This window comes from Jaculus jaculus, chromosome 10, assembly GCF_020740685.1.
Source record: "Jaculus jaculus isolate mJacJac1 chromosome 10, mJacJac1.mat.Y.cur, whole genome shotgun sequence".
In the NCBI taxonomy this organism is placed as follows: Eukaryota; Metazoa; Chordata; class Mammalia; order Rodentia; family Dipodidae; genus Jaculus; species Jaculus jaculus.
In genome coordinates this window covers 9938897-9953410 of record NC_059111.1, presented here as the reverse complement: position 1 = coordinate 9953410, position 14514 = coordinate 9938897, and the positions used below count along the sequence as shown (strand labels likewise).

At 50.0% G+C, this 14514-nt stretch overlaps 1 protein-coding gene across 4 annotated transcripts in view; it reads right to left on the bottom strand.

Annotated features, from left to right (window-relative positions):
• The window catches only part of Tln2 (talin 2), a 468592-nt gene that overhangs the window by 56290 nt on the left and 397788 nt on the right, over positions 1 to 14514 (bottom strand). For all 4 annotated transcript variants that reach the window (XM_045159990.1, XM_045159987.1, XM_045159989.1 and 1 more), the window contains 3 exons: positions 9721 to 9867; positions 6301 to 6402; positions 3883 to 4002 (listed from right to left, as the gene is read on the bottom strand). In XM_045159990.1, the coding sequence (XP_045015925.1) occupies positions 3883 to 4002; positions 6301 to 6402; positions 9721 to 9867 (369 nt within the window). The remainder of the gene's footprint in view (positions 1 to 3882; positions 4003 to 6300; positions 6403 to 9720; positions 9868 to 14514) is intronic.

Genomic DNA, 14514 nt, shown 5'->3' with positions numbered 1-14514 from the left:
AAAAACTGATCATTTTCCCTTACTGCCTAAAACCAACCCAAATGGGCAAAATTCCTGCAGATCTCAAAAGAAACCATCTCTGGGTCTGGAGAGATGGCTTAGTGGTCAAGGTACATGCCTGCGAAGCCTAACGACCCAGGTTTGATTCCCCAGTACCCACTGTAAGCCAGATGCACCAAGGTGGCACATGCATCTGCAGTTCATTTGCAGTGTCTGGAGGCCCTGGTGTGCCCATCTGCCTCTTCCTCTCTATTAATTAATTAAATAAATAAAATATTTTGGAAAAACAGAAACCATCTCTGAAACCAGATCTACTACCACTTCATCATAGCATCAGAACTCAACTGATAAGCTGGGGGAGGGGGGAGAGAATGGAAGGAAAAATAAAGATAATGGGTAATAGAACCAGGCATCCCTCTCCCTCTCCCAGAAAGCCAGTCTTGGAGTGATGGCTTCTGAGTGTTAACATGTCCATCCCCCCAGGGGAGAAGGATGTGGTTCCTACCACCTGTGCTTAACAAATGCTCCCCCTGGTATTCCAGATGTCCAGCATTACAAATAGCTCCAGGGGCTGTTCCACAGAGACAGAGAGAGAGAGAGAGAGAGAGAGAGAGAGAGAGAGAGAGAGAGACAGAGAGAGAGAGCGCAAAAGAGAGAGAACGAGCTGAGGTCACTGCATTCTCCCCAGGAATTACATTTAGTTGTAGCTCATAGGACTTCATTTTCTTTCTTTCCTCTTTTTTTTTAAATAAATTTTCATTTGAGAGAGAGAAAAAGAGAGACACAGTAAATGGGTGCACCAGGGCCTCTAGCCTCTGTAAACGAACTCCAGATACATGTGCCACCTTGTGCATCTGACTTATGTGCGTCATGGGGAATCAAACCTGGGTCTTTTGGCTTTGCCCGGAAGTGCCTTAACTGCTAAACCATCTCTCCAGTCCCTTCTTTCTTCTTTCCTTTCTTTCCCCTTTCCTTCCCTTCCTTTCCCTTCTTTAAAAGAGGAAACTAGGGGCTGGAGAGATGGCATAGCGGTTAAGGTGCTTGCCTGCGAAGCAAAAAAAAAAAACAACCCAGGTTTGATTCCCCAGGGCCCACATAAAGAAAGATGCACAAAGTGGCACATGTGTCTGGAGTTCGTTTCTAGTGGCTAGAGATCCTGGCATGCCCATTCTCTCTTTATATCTACCTCTCTTGTGTCTCTCAAGTAAATAAATAAAGTATTTTTAAAAAGAGGAAACTAATCTCTTGGGTGTGTGTGCATGTGCACGTGAGCATGTGTGTGCTGCGCATATGTGGAGGTCAGAGGTCAACGTGGGGTGTCTTCTCCAGTTGCTCTCCACCTTAGTTTCTGAAACAAGGTCTCTCACTGAATCTGGCTCACGTACCCTAGCTAGACTGGCTGCCCAGCAAGCCCCAGGAAGCCTCCTGTTTTTACCTCACCAGCTCTGGCATTATAGGTGCCAGCTACCACACCTAGCTCTTTACATGGGGGCTTGGGATCTGAACTCAGGTTCTCATGCTTGCGAAGCAAGCACGTTAGTGAGTAAATCATCTCACCAACCTCCAGAGAAAAACTAACCTTAAATTGCATAGCTGTCAGAGCATTTTTCACTTTTCTGAAGACTTTTTTTTTTTTTTTACAGAAATATTTAACAAAGGCTTGAGTTTTCCATGGAAAAATAAGCAGAGAAAGATCTGGCTTGATGTTGGAGGGCAGAGCTCTGACTTTTCCTGTAATTGTCACATTGTGGAAAAGACCAAAATGCTGACCCAGCACGGCTTGCTTCAGGACTGTGCAGGGAAAGCTTCTCGCCTGTCCTGGACACAAATATTTTCACATGCTGGGATGTGGGGCCCTCTCGGGTACACAAATAACTTCCACAATTTTGGCATGAAAAAGTACATTGCTTCGGGGATCTCCTAACCTTCTCAGTTTTCCCCCCAAATATCTGTCTGGCAAATGAACACAATCCCCCCCTCCCTCCCATAAGCCACTTGTAATTTTATATTCTCTCTGCCCCTTCTTGCTCTGGGTCATACTAGTATCGTGTCTGGACTGTAACATCCATCTCAAGATGTCATGGTGAAAGGGAAAAAAAAAAAGCCTTAATGAAAATAAATGTTAGCAGCTATGACCCGGGACCGATAGGCCAGGCAGCCTGACTGCTGAGAGCAATGCACTTGCATGGCTATGTCGTATTGTTCTATCTTGCGTGTCACAATAAAAGGCCCTGTTTTGCTTCCCACATGGGTGGGGCAGTTCCTCAGAACCCTGATGTGGAAAAGGCTCCCAGATCACTGGATAGGCTGCCGTGAAACTCACCAGACAGACGAGGGTGGCTTCGATCTGCAAAAGTTCCTGAGGACAGGGGCCTAAGCCTCCTTGACAATCACGGCCTTTGCTTTTAATCCCCTCGCAAAGCCCAACACTTGCCCTTTGTCGAGACTTTCCCTTACTGTAACACAAGTTTTCTTAGACTTGTTTATGAAACTCAAAATTACATGGTGATCCAATGAATTATATGTCCAGATAAATTATAGACCAGAATTATAATCTAGCCTTACTAAAACATGGAGTCTATTTAGAAAGAAAGAAAGAGAGAAAGAGAGAGAGAAGGAAGGAAGACATGCCTATGTAGAGGAAATCAAGATGCAGTCTCTGGTAGCTTTCTCCCCCCTTGGTAGTGATCTAACACACTTATTACAAACAGAATTATCCATGCTGAAGCCTACATAATCATTCTGCAATCAGAAGACACAGGCACAAGTTAGGAACTTAAGGAATCCCATGCTAGATATATATGTATGCAAGTACATATATATATAAAATATGCCTGTTTGCATGCATTGCTGCGGTGCGCGTTAGCAAGTGATATGTTCATCTCCGCAGGCCCTCTGGGAGTTTCTGTTACCTTGGACCTGGCCCAGCAGAAAGGGCAGCACTGGGTGAGCTCAGGGACAGTAAGACCAGCACCACAAGACAAGCAGACCGGTTACAGCCTATTGTCTTGACAGCCTCGTTCACTCAGGAATGGTGAGCGCCCCATAACCAACCTGCTGAGCTCCAGAACCGTGGTCACCTGCGGCGTCCCAGTGTTCCCACAGCCCGTGCATTATTCAATATTTGAGTGAGCTTTCTTTCTCCAAGGAACCACATGGTTCCTTGGGCCCCGGATGCCTTTACGAGCACGCACACAGACATAGGTGCCATCAGGCTTCCTTGGGAGTCTAGCTGTGGTGTGTCCTCCCGGGGACCACTCCATCCCCCATAGCTGCCGGAGGTAGAAAGTAACCCCAAGGCCAAACCTTTGCCAGTCAAAGACCCTGATGGACACGGACTTGCTAAGGCCTCTTTGCAGAGGGCCGAAGGAAAGCAGGTCGGTACTGAGGTGTCACGATAGGTGGGACCACAGAAAGCCACTAAGAACCTTCAAGCGAGGCTTTATGCCATGGTAACTGGCTTTCCTCAAGAGAGGAAAGTGGCATTCCATACATGGCTCCTTGAACTCTTCTGGGAGCCTGTTAGACAAACAGCCGTGACCGGAGTCACAGGCTAAGGGGCAGAAGGCAGGGGAAAGATGGTGGCCCCAGGTTCAGGGGTGTGAAGAGAGTGATGGGCCATTGTAAGCAGCCTGGCAGAATACTTGTCCCCAGAGCTCTTCTCTCTGAGAGCCCACTCCACAGAGGGCCCTAGCCTCTGGCCAGTTACACAACCTGGGGATACCCATGTGAACCAGGCCGCAGAGTAGGTAAAATAAAATCTGGTTCTAGCTTTTTGGGTGGGGATCCCTGAGTGGAACAAAGCTACCCATCCCCCCCCCACACAGGAACGGACACCACTGTGTGTTTGCATCTTAAAACAGGGGCGTTAAGGTGGCGGACCTCCTGTGGTTCGGCGGTGGCTGCTGCCATCTGGCCCTGGAGAGCCAGGTGCCCATAGTCACTGGTCATTTGTGAAGCCAGTCCTCCCAGCTCCTCCGGGTTAGTAACCGACTTAGTCATCTGGAAAAAAGAAAACAAGCAAGACACACACACACACAGACACACAAAGAGAAGTATCAGTACCATGTGTTAATACCCCGAGAAGCCAGTTTCGCTTACTTTTAGTCCCAGGGGTGGCGGTGAAGGCCAGGCCTGGCATTGAGGGACAGACATTGGGGAGGACAGGTCAAGCAGAGCCCATGCTGCGGCACATGGCCAGCCAGAACGGTGACCAGCCTGCGTGGCATCTCCAGGCCAGCCCCTCCTGGCCCGGCCAAAAAGGGCACATGCTCAGCGTTTGGACCGTGCAGTGTGGAACCCCGTCCTCAGAGTTCACTCTGTCCTATGGGGTCACCTGAGAAATGCCTGTGAGGAAGTTCGAGGGGCACAAACCCCTGCACCAGACATCTATGGGGAGCTGGTTGGTAACAAGTCCCACCTGGGCAAGAGAGGGTAACGAGGACAGGGCTGTTCTGGAGTTGGGAGTGAGAAGTCATGGAGAAGCCAATGTTTGGGAGGAAGTGCCTCTGAAACTGTGCCTTTGTTGTGAATTTGTGCCAGAGCATGATGAGGTTTTAGTCAGAAACTTGGGCGAGCACATTGTCCGAAAGAGCCAAGTCCTGGCTCTCTCTGGTCCACACATCTGGCCTCGCCCCCGCGGGCTATGCCTCACTTGAATCCCACGTAGATGAAATGCAAGCTTCTAGTCTGGCTTTCTCCTTTGGGCAGAATGTCACTTAATTCTCCTCATAGCAGTTTTCACCTGTCACCCAGTAAAAGTGTCCTTGTACCCCTTCAACAGACTTTACCCCTGCCTCTCATAAGAGGGTGATGGCTGGCGGGTCAGGTGCCTGGCTGAGTCATACTGCTTCTCTCCTTGTGGCCTTCTAAGAAGGTCCTTTAGAATGACTTTGCGTCTCCCCGGGTGGGGTGGGAAGGCATCGCCTACCCACGGCGTGTCACACTGTCACAGCCTTCAAGCCTAAGCGTGGATGCCAAGGAGCACGCTCCGAACCCCACGCGAGTAGACTGGCATCGCGAGCTGCACCGTTTGTCTTGGTAACGGGAGCACAAAGATTGGGGGCGACCGTATCAGGTAAAGCATGCCCCTCTCCAACTCAAAAGTCCCAGGCCCAGCTCTCCCAGGACCGCCTATGTGGCCTGAGGCCGGGCTCCGTGCGATCGCAAGCCGCCCCGAGGCCCGGCCCCCCCTCGCCCCCCCCCCCCCCCCCCCCCCCCGCAGGCGCTCCCGAAGTCCCACAAAGCCACCAACCAAAGCGCCGCCTTCTACCCCTGCGCTGCCTAGCAAGGCTGCGGGACGCGGCCTTTGGCTTGTCCCCTGTGCTCCTCTGGAAGGGCCAGCTCCAGCTTGTCACAGCACTCAGGGCGCTGTCGTTCCCTCTGTCCCCAGGCCGACTTCGTTCAAACAAGCCTGGTTCAGAGTCTCCACGCATGAGCACGGCAGGCACGGAAGCCTTTGTGGGCCAAGCTCAACCTCTAGTGGACATTGGATAACATGACAGAACCAGCCAGAGGGGCGCCTGGGACAGAAGCCACGTGGTGGCCCGCTGCGTTCCTCCAGCTAGGAACGCCACCTCAGGTCCCAACTCAGGCTTCTGTGGCAGCCCTTCCTAATCCTTAGCCCAAGCCTGCAAGCCGAGAGGAACGGTCTGCGGCTACACGGCAATGCTCTGCAGGTGCCACCTGTCTCTTTGGACATCTCTGGGCATCAAAGTTAGTCCGCGCTGCTTTTCAGCGCTATTTCTGAGAATCCGTGTAATTCAATCAATCATGCTTCCAACTATGTTTCAGCGAGGAAACTCTTATGACTTCTGCTGTTTCATGTTCTCTGAAAGACTGGCGAAATGTAACTGTCCAAGTGTTATAATTTGATTCTGCCAGACCAGCTCACGTCTTTTCTATTTTATTCCCAAATATCTTCACCTGCATTATAATAAGAACACCTCAATGCCTTTCAGAGGTGAGTAAACTCTCCCCCCACCCCCGTTCTCTTTAACTCCATCTTCCTTCTCCTTTCCCTCCCGTTCTCTCCTCCCTGTGTCTCCTGCCCTCATGCCAAGCTTCAGACAACTTTAATTCCCTGGCTGTTTTCATGAGACGAGAACTCTAGTAGCTTGGAGCTTCTAGCCCACAGGCAGCCAGAGGGATCACGGAGAGAGGGGAGGAGTTGGTGCCCAGGAGAAGCTACAGGAAGCACGGGTTGGTCTCCCTCTGGAACACAGACCCCAGATTCGAAGACTCAGGTGGCGATGGATGAAGGACAGCCCACAGTGGCTGAGGCAGCTTTCTCCTTCTTACCATTTCCTGAGCGGTGACGGCGATGGCTTTGGAGTACTTAACCACAGTCGTCTGGTAGTCAACAAAGGTGCCCTTTGGCTCCGGAGGGGTGCTTTCATCCAGCTGCAGAGGAGAAGCAGAGAACGCAGACTCATAAAAAGGGAAGAATGGATCATATTTGTAAGAATTCAACACTCTGAAAAGCAGAGAGGCTTTCCGATTGTTTGGCTCAGACTCAACCAAGTTCTCCATTCAGGACTTAATGGAGGGAGGCACACAGAGGCACTCCAAGGACATGGGCCAAGGGCGGCCCTGGCTTTGTCTGAGAGTAGAGTGAAGTAGGCCAGGAGTTCCTGAGGGTCATCAGACACGGAGTCTGTCCATACCAAAGGTGTGGAAAGTACCCAAGGAACAGTGAGTAATGTTCAAACATGTGGACGTGTGAGGAAGCCTGATACTTCCAGGGAAATGCCAAGCGGGAGAAGCTGAGGAGAGTCCGGAGGCAAGATCTAGACCACAAGAGCTTCCCCCACCGACATTACAGTTTGTTACCTGGAGACCTCGAGCTGTGATCTAAGTCAATGAGGGAAGGGGTTAGAAGCGCTAGTAATCATCTTTTATTTGCCTGACTCTAAGTGTGATGGGAGTGAAAAGAAAGTCAAGATCACTCTGTGTAAGAGTGGGAGTGAGGGCTGGAGAGATGGCTTAGAGGTTAAGGCATTTGCCTGTGAAGCCGAAGGACCCAGGTTCAATCCCCCAGTATGCACATAAGCCAGATGCACAAGGTGGCCGATGCATCTGGAGTTCGTTGGCAGTGGCTGGAGGCCCTGGGACGCCCATTCTCTCTCTCTGCCTCTTTGTCTATTAATAAAAGATGAAAAAATTACAAGAAGAGTGGGAGTGAGCAGGAGCTAGCAGGACTGTGTCCCCTGAAAGGCCGGGACACAGTGCACAGAAGGCTTTGTCGCCATTCCAGAAATGGTCCTCAAGCTGGTTTCAACGCTTCTGAGTCTCAGGTCCTTCACTGGCAACGTCCAAGCATCATGTGGTTGCAGGAAAAATCCACTTAGACGTTTCCTGGCCAAGAGCTCCACGTGCGGAGGAGACGATGACCACAGTAAGGAAGAAAACGACGCCTACGGTGATGTCAGTGATGACTTCGGCGGAGAGAAAGAAAGGCTAGCCCACCCCACGAGCATCAGCATTTCCATCGCTGGCCAGCTCCCAGGCGAGAGGCCACGAAAGGAGACAGGGGAGTATGGCATGGACGGCGACACTGGCATCACCAGACGCAAAGGGACCGAGAGAGTGGCGGGAACACGGCTGGGACGACTGGACGGAGAAGCAGGAAATCACGACGCAGGATGAAGGACCTGAGTCCTTGCCAGCTCTTTGGCACACAGGTTGGAGTCCGGGAAGAGAGTGGGTGCCAACAGGTCAGCTGGGAAAATGGTAGATGGGGTCTTCGTGTCACAGGTGGGCACAAGCTAACCCGTGATAAAGAAATGGATCCCGGTAGCCCGAGGGTAGAGAGAGCGCACGTCCTGGTATGTCGTCTTCACTAAACTATCACGGCAGCCTTCAGGGAAGACTGTCGAGGTTTCTCTAACGGGTCAACAGATGGTGCCAAGCTTCTCTGCCGCAGCACAGGGCCTGTGGGGTCCAAGGAGGAGGGAGCTGTGCACTCACTGGCTCAGCGTACGCTGACTGCCCATCTGCATACATGACCGTGCTGGGATCCTTCATCAGAGCAAGGGCTAACAGCACAGCAGCCAGCAGGCTGGACCTCAAGGGGGGACAGAGCCCTCGTCTGGTGATGACCAGCACCCGCGGCGAAGCACCAACGAAGAAAAAAAGCCAGCCGTGGCTCTGGCGTCTCGGGCATGCTTAGCTGGAAGAACCCTTTAGGAATGTAGCATTCATGCTTGCCTTACTGTGACCCTTCGGCACGCGTGTGCCTGCAAGTGTGCACGTGTAAGTGGGTACGTGTGAATGCCTATGTGTCTGGAGGCCAGAGGACAATTTGGGTGTCATTCTTCATGTTCTGTTCACCTTCCTTCCTTCTTTCTTTTCTTTCCTTTTTTTCTTTTTCTTTCTTTCTTTTCTTTTTTTTGGTTCTTTGAGGTAGGGTCTTTCTCTAGCCCAGACTGACCTGGAATTCACTATGTATTCTCAGGGTGGCCTCCAACTCACAGTGAGCCTCCTACCTCTGCCTCCCGAGTGCTGGGATTAAAGGTGTGTCACTATGCCTGGCGGTCCACCAGTTTTTAGACAGGGTGTCTCATTGGCTGGGAGCTCAAGCTTCAGGGATCCACCTATCTCCACCTTCCCAGTTCTGGGATTACAAGTATATGTTACCATGCTTAGCTTTCTCTCTTTAAAATGTTTATTTACTTGATTGCAAGTAGAGAGTGAAAAAGAGAGAGAGAGAATGGGCATGCACCAGAGCCTCCAACCGTTGCAAACTCCAGATACATGCACCACTTTGTGCATCTTGCTCTATGTGGGTCCTGGGGAATTGAACCCGGATCATCAGGTTTTGCGGGCAAGTGCTTTAACTGCTTAGCTAACTCTCCAGCCTCTCTTCCTTTTTTTTTTTTTTTGGTTTTTCGAGGCAGGGTCTCACTCTGGCCTTAGGCTGACCTGGAATTCACTATGTAGTCTCAGGGTGGCCTCGAATTCACGGCGATCCTGCTACCTCTGCCTCCCGAGTGCTGGGATTAAAGGCGTGCGCCACCACGCCCGGCTTCTCTCTTCCTTTTTTAATTGAATATTTTTATTTCTTTATTTGAGAGAGGAGAGAGAAATAGAGAGAGAGAGAATATGACCATGCTAGGCCCTCTTGCTCTTGCAAATGCACTTCAGACACATGCACCACTTTGTGCAGCTGGCTTTATGTAGGTACTGGGGAATCCAACTCTGGCTATCAGGCTTTGCAAGCAAATGCCTTTAACCATCAGGTTATCTCCCCAGCCCAGCCATGCCTAGCTTGCTTTCTTCCATGGGTTTCTGGGAATGAAACTCCAAGTGAGTCATCTCCCCAGCTCACGAAGCTCATGGGTTTTTTTGTTTGTTTGTTTTTTGAGGTAGGGTCTCACTCTGGCCCAGGCTGACCTGGAATTCACTATGGAGTCTCAGGGTGGCCTCAAACTCATGGCGATCCTCCTACCTCTGCCTCCCGAGTGCTGGGATTAAAGGCGTGCGCCACCACACCTGGCTCCATGCTCCTGTTTAACCCACATGTAAGCGACAGCTGACTTAGAAAAGTGATGAAGTATAAAGAGTGAAAAGTGTGTTGGATATACATGACTGGACATCAACACATGAACTGCGGCCCTTAGGCAAAGAAGGCTGGCCGGTGTCAGCCTGAACCAGCAGCTAGAACCTAAGGGAGCAGCATTGGGGACAGCGCGGGAGGCGCAGGGAGGCGCCCGAGCCCACCTTGCTCACGGCCTCCGCGATGGCGTCCACCATGCCGCCCACCAGTCCCACCTCGCTGGCGGCTTCGTTCAGGGTCACCATGATGTCGTCCACGGCCTCCCTCATCAGCTGGGCAGCCTCCGTGATGGCGTCGTGAGTGTGCTGCGCCTGAGGAGGGAATTGGGAAGGTTTCTTCAGCGGAGGACAGGGTGGTGCGTGCCTATACTCCCGGCCCTGGGAGCTGGAGGCAGGAGGATCTCGTGTTTCAAAAATAAACAGCAAGGCTGGAGAGATGGCTTAGTGGTTAAGCGCTTGCCTGTGAAGCCTAAGGACCCTGGTTCGAGGCTCGGTTCCCCAGGACCCACGTTAGCCAGATGCACAAGGGGGCACACGCGTCTGGAGTTTGTGTGCAGAGGCTGGAAGCCCTGGTGTGCCCATTCTTTCTCTCTCCCTCTATCTGTCTTTCTCACTGTGTCTGTCGCTCTCAAATAACTAACTAACTAAGCAAATAAATAAATAAAAAATAAACAGCAGCAGGGGAAACCACATCCCCACAATGGAGCTAAGCAGTGCATTCTAAATGTTTTCCTTCTCTGGTTTTATACATTTGTTTGCCTCCCCTCCTCAACCCCCCCCCCCGAAAAAGAAAACATCCCTTTTTACAATCAAAAGGGAAAATAAAATACAATCTCAAACCAACCTCTGATTAGGGCAGCTTTATATGATTCTGTATTCGGGATGTTAGAAAGAGAATGCCACACGTTTCTAAATAAACTAGTTGACACATTTAATGAAAAAATGTCCCTAATGGTTTTATAACAATATATTTCTCTTCAACACTGCCCAGCACAGTACAATTCCCTTTTTATACATAAGATGAATTATGGAAATGAAGATACATATAAGAGAGATAAATCTACACAGGGCGTAACAAGCTTTAGAACTGCTGGGAGGTGAGGTTGGAGTGGGAATAAAGAAGGAAAGCCCGGGGATGGAGAGATGGCTTAGCGGTTAAACATTTGCCTGTGAAGCCTAAGGATCCCGGTTCGAGGCTCAGTTCCCCAGGACCCATGTAAGGCAGATGCACAAAGGACACATGCGACTGGAGTTCGTTTGCAGTGGCTGGAGGTCCTGGTTTGCTCATTCTCTCTCTCTGTCTCTCTCTCTCTCTCTCTGCCTCTTTCTCTCTCTGTCACCCACAAATAAATAAATCAAGTGACAGTGCTGGGCTCCTGGGATGACATCTCAATGGCAGCAAGATGCGGGCAAAGAGCCAGTGTGCTGGGTGTTCCCGCTCTGGCTCCAGCAGCGAGTCCTGAGACCCTCCTCAGTGAGAGGGAGGACTGTGGGAAGGCCTGAGATCCTCCTCAGTGAAAGGGGGAGGACTCTGGAGAGGCCTGAGATCCTCCTCAGTGAGGGGCAAGGACTGTGGGAAGGCCCGAGATTCTGATGGATAACCCATGAGAATGAATGAATGAATAGGTGCATCAGGGCCTCTAGCCACTGCAGATGAACTCCAAATGTATGCACCACTTTGTGCATCTGGCTTTATGTGGTGCTGGGGAATTGAACCTGAGTTGTTAGCCTTTGCAGGCAAGCACCTTAACCACTGAGGCATCTCTTCAGATCCTAGCACACATTACAAAAATACTCTGTTTATTTGCTGGTGAGCAGAGAAGGAGAGAAAGATACAAGCACAGAGAGAGAGAACGAGGATGGATGTGATAGGGGCTCCTGTCCCTGCAAATGAACTTCAGATATTTGTGTTACTTTGTGCATACAGCTTGGTGTGGGCACTGGGGTACCCAGGCTGGCAGGCTTTATAAGCAAGCACCTCTAACTGCCATCTCCCCAGCCCCTGGCTCACTTCGGAGGGATGATCTTACAATGGCCCAACAAACTGCGTCTGTGTTTGGATGGGAAAGTAAGGAAGCCAGAGGGGCTCCTCCCACAGGGTCTTTAAATGAAAGCTTTCTCAGAGGACGCAGTGTGAGCCACAGGGACTGGCTCTGTCCCAACTGCAAAGCCCTGGGAAGCAAGAAGAGTTTCTTAGGGTTGGAGAGATGGCTCAGTGGTTAAGGTACTTGCTTGCAAAGCCAAAGGTCCTAGGTTCAATTCCCCAACATCCATGTAAAGCCAGATGCACAAGGTGGCGCATGTGTCTGGAGTTCGTTTGTAGTTGCTAGAGGCCCTGGTGCGCCCATCCTCTGTCTCTGTGGTGATTTGACTCAGGTGTCCCCCATCAACTTAGGAAGGCTAGGTTCCCAGCTGATGGAGAGTTAGGAATTAAGCCTCCTGGAGGGAGTGGATTGTTGGGGGCGGGCTTGTGGGTATTACATCCAGTTTCCCTATGCCAGTGTTTGGTACACTCTCCTGTGGGTATTGTCCACCTTATGTGGGCCAGGAGGTGATGTCCACCCTCTGCTCATACCATCATTTTCCTCTGCCATTGTGGAGCTTCCCCCTCAAGCCTGTAAGCCAAAATAAACCTCTTTTTCCTACAAGCTGCTCTTGGTTGGGTGATTTCTACCATCAATGCGAACCTGACTGCCACACTCTCTCTCTCAAATAAATACAATATATTTTAAATGAAGAGTTTCTCAAATAATGACACCATCCATCATGGACAGTCTTTTGAGGCAACTGTATCCAGGCACACAGAGCTCTGTCTTTGGGACAGAGGAGAAGAAGCTCATAATTGAGGTTGACAGCTGATTTATGGCACAGAGAGAGTAAAACAAAATAGCAAAATGCTGCTCTGCTCTGCTACAGGTCTTCCGGCGCGTGTGCAAGTGGAGGTACAAGCAGGTGCGTGTGCAAGTGGAGGCTACACCCAGGTGTTGTCCTTCGGGCATAGTGTCTTATTTTCTCCATTTGAAAAAAGGTCCTCACTGCCTTGGATCTTGCTGAGGAAGCTTCACTAGCTGGCCAGTAAGTCCCAGGGATCTACCTGCCACTATCTGCCAGGGCTTGGTCGATTTTCTTTTTCTTTCTGTAGGTTCTGGGAATCAAACACAGGTCCTCATGCTTGCAGATCCTTTTTTTTTTTTCTTTCTTTGTTTCTTTCTTTTTTTCCCCCGTTACATTTGAGGAGATAGGCTGATGAAGTCTGTAGAAGTTTTTTTTTTTTTTTTTTAAATATTTCATTTATTTATTTGACAGAGAGAGAGGTTCTGGAGGGCTCCCTTCTTACTGCTGCCCAGGCACAACACATGAGAAAACCAGATCTATTCTTTCTTGGATACACTGTCTGAAGTTGACTTCCAAAGAGCCTTTTCCTACAAAGCCCATGGCAGCAGGCAATGACATCACAACTGCACGTACGAGCGGGAAGGCTGGGGTGGTGGACGACAGATGTCCACTTCAGCAGCGGGGAAAGCAGCTAACAATCAGAGCTGTCCAGCACGATGTGGTCTGGCCGCAGTGTTGCGCGGAGCAGCCTGGTACAGGCTTCAAGGACATGGTGAATGCGGGGCTCTAGGGAGTGGTGGAGGGTCTGCACAGAGCACGCTACGGCAACGCAGCCCATTCAGTGACCCCCAGGCTCTGGGGCTTCACCTTCTTGTCGTTATTATTATTATTTTTTGCAGGGCAGGGTCTCACTCTAGCCCAGGCTGACCTGGAATTCATGTGTAGTCTCAGGGTGGTCTCGAACTCATGGCGATCCTCCTACCTCTGCCTCCTGAGTGCTGGGATTAAAGACGTGTGCCACCAACACGCCTGGCTGGCCTTTTTTTTTTTTTAATTATATTTATTTATACATTTGCAATCAGTGGGAGAAGACAGAGAGAATAGGCAATGCCAGGGCCTATACCTGCTGCAAAGGAGTCCCAAATGCATGCGTCACTTGGTGCATCTGGCTTTATGTGGGTACTGAGGAATCGAACCCACGTCATTAGGTTCTGCAGGCAAGTGCCTTAACCACTGAGACATCTCTCCAGCCCATACCCTCTGCTTTTCAAACGCGCCTATATTAGGCACACTATCTCAGGTATTCCTAATTAACCTTATTATTTGGTGGCAGAAACAAGACAAGAAGTAACCTGCTAGGCAGGAGTATCTGGGACTTGAATCCTTTTATATCTGACCCAGAGCGTTTGCTGTTCTTCATCCAATCAGAGCCACTTGTCATTGTTTTAATGTTTCAACTCCATTTCCTCTGCAGATGGGATTTACCATACCAAGTACAGAGCAAATCAATCTTAGTAATAAACATTTATCCAGAGAATGATATCTAAGTTGATTAAACCTGGGCTTCTGGACTGTTTAGAAAAGGTCTAAAGAAAGTAAACTGAATGCCCAATGTGGGTATGGTGGAGCACACATTACCCCAGATTGGGGAGGTTGAGGCAGTAGCTCTCAAGTTTGAGGCCAGCTTGGGTTACATAGCCAGTTTCAGGCTCATGTGGCTTATATCTAGGGAGACCCTGTTTTTCTGGCAGGGGAAGAGGGAGCACAAAAATGTAGTGGCTCATGTGTCCTTTGGGACAAGCCTGTCAGAAACCACTAAGCCATCTCTCCAGGCCCCAAGAATACAGCTTTGGGGGCTAGAGAGATGGCTTATCAGTTAAGGCTCTTGTCTGCAAAGCCTAAGGATCCAGGTTTGATTCCCCAAGACCCACATAAAACCAGATGCACAAGGTGGTACATGAGTCTGGAGTTCATCTGTAGTGGCTAGAGGCCTTGGTATTTCCATTCCTTCTCTCTCTCATAAATAAATAAATAAATAAATAAATAAATAAATAAATATGTTTTTTTTTTTAAGCTGTATTCTTTTTTTTATTTTCAAGGTAGGGTCTCACTCTGGCCCAGGCT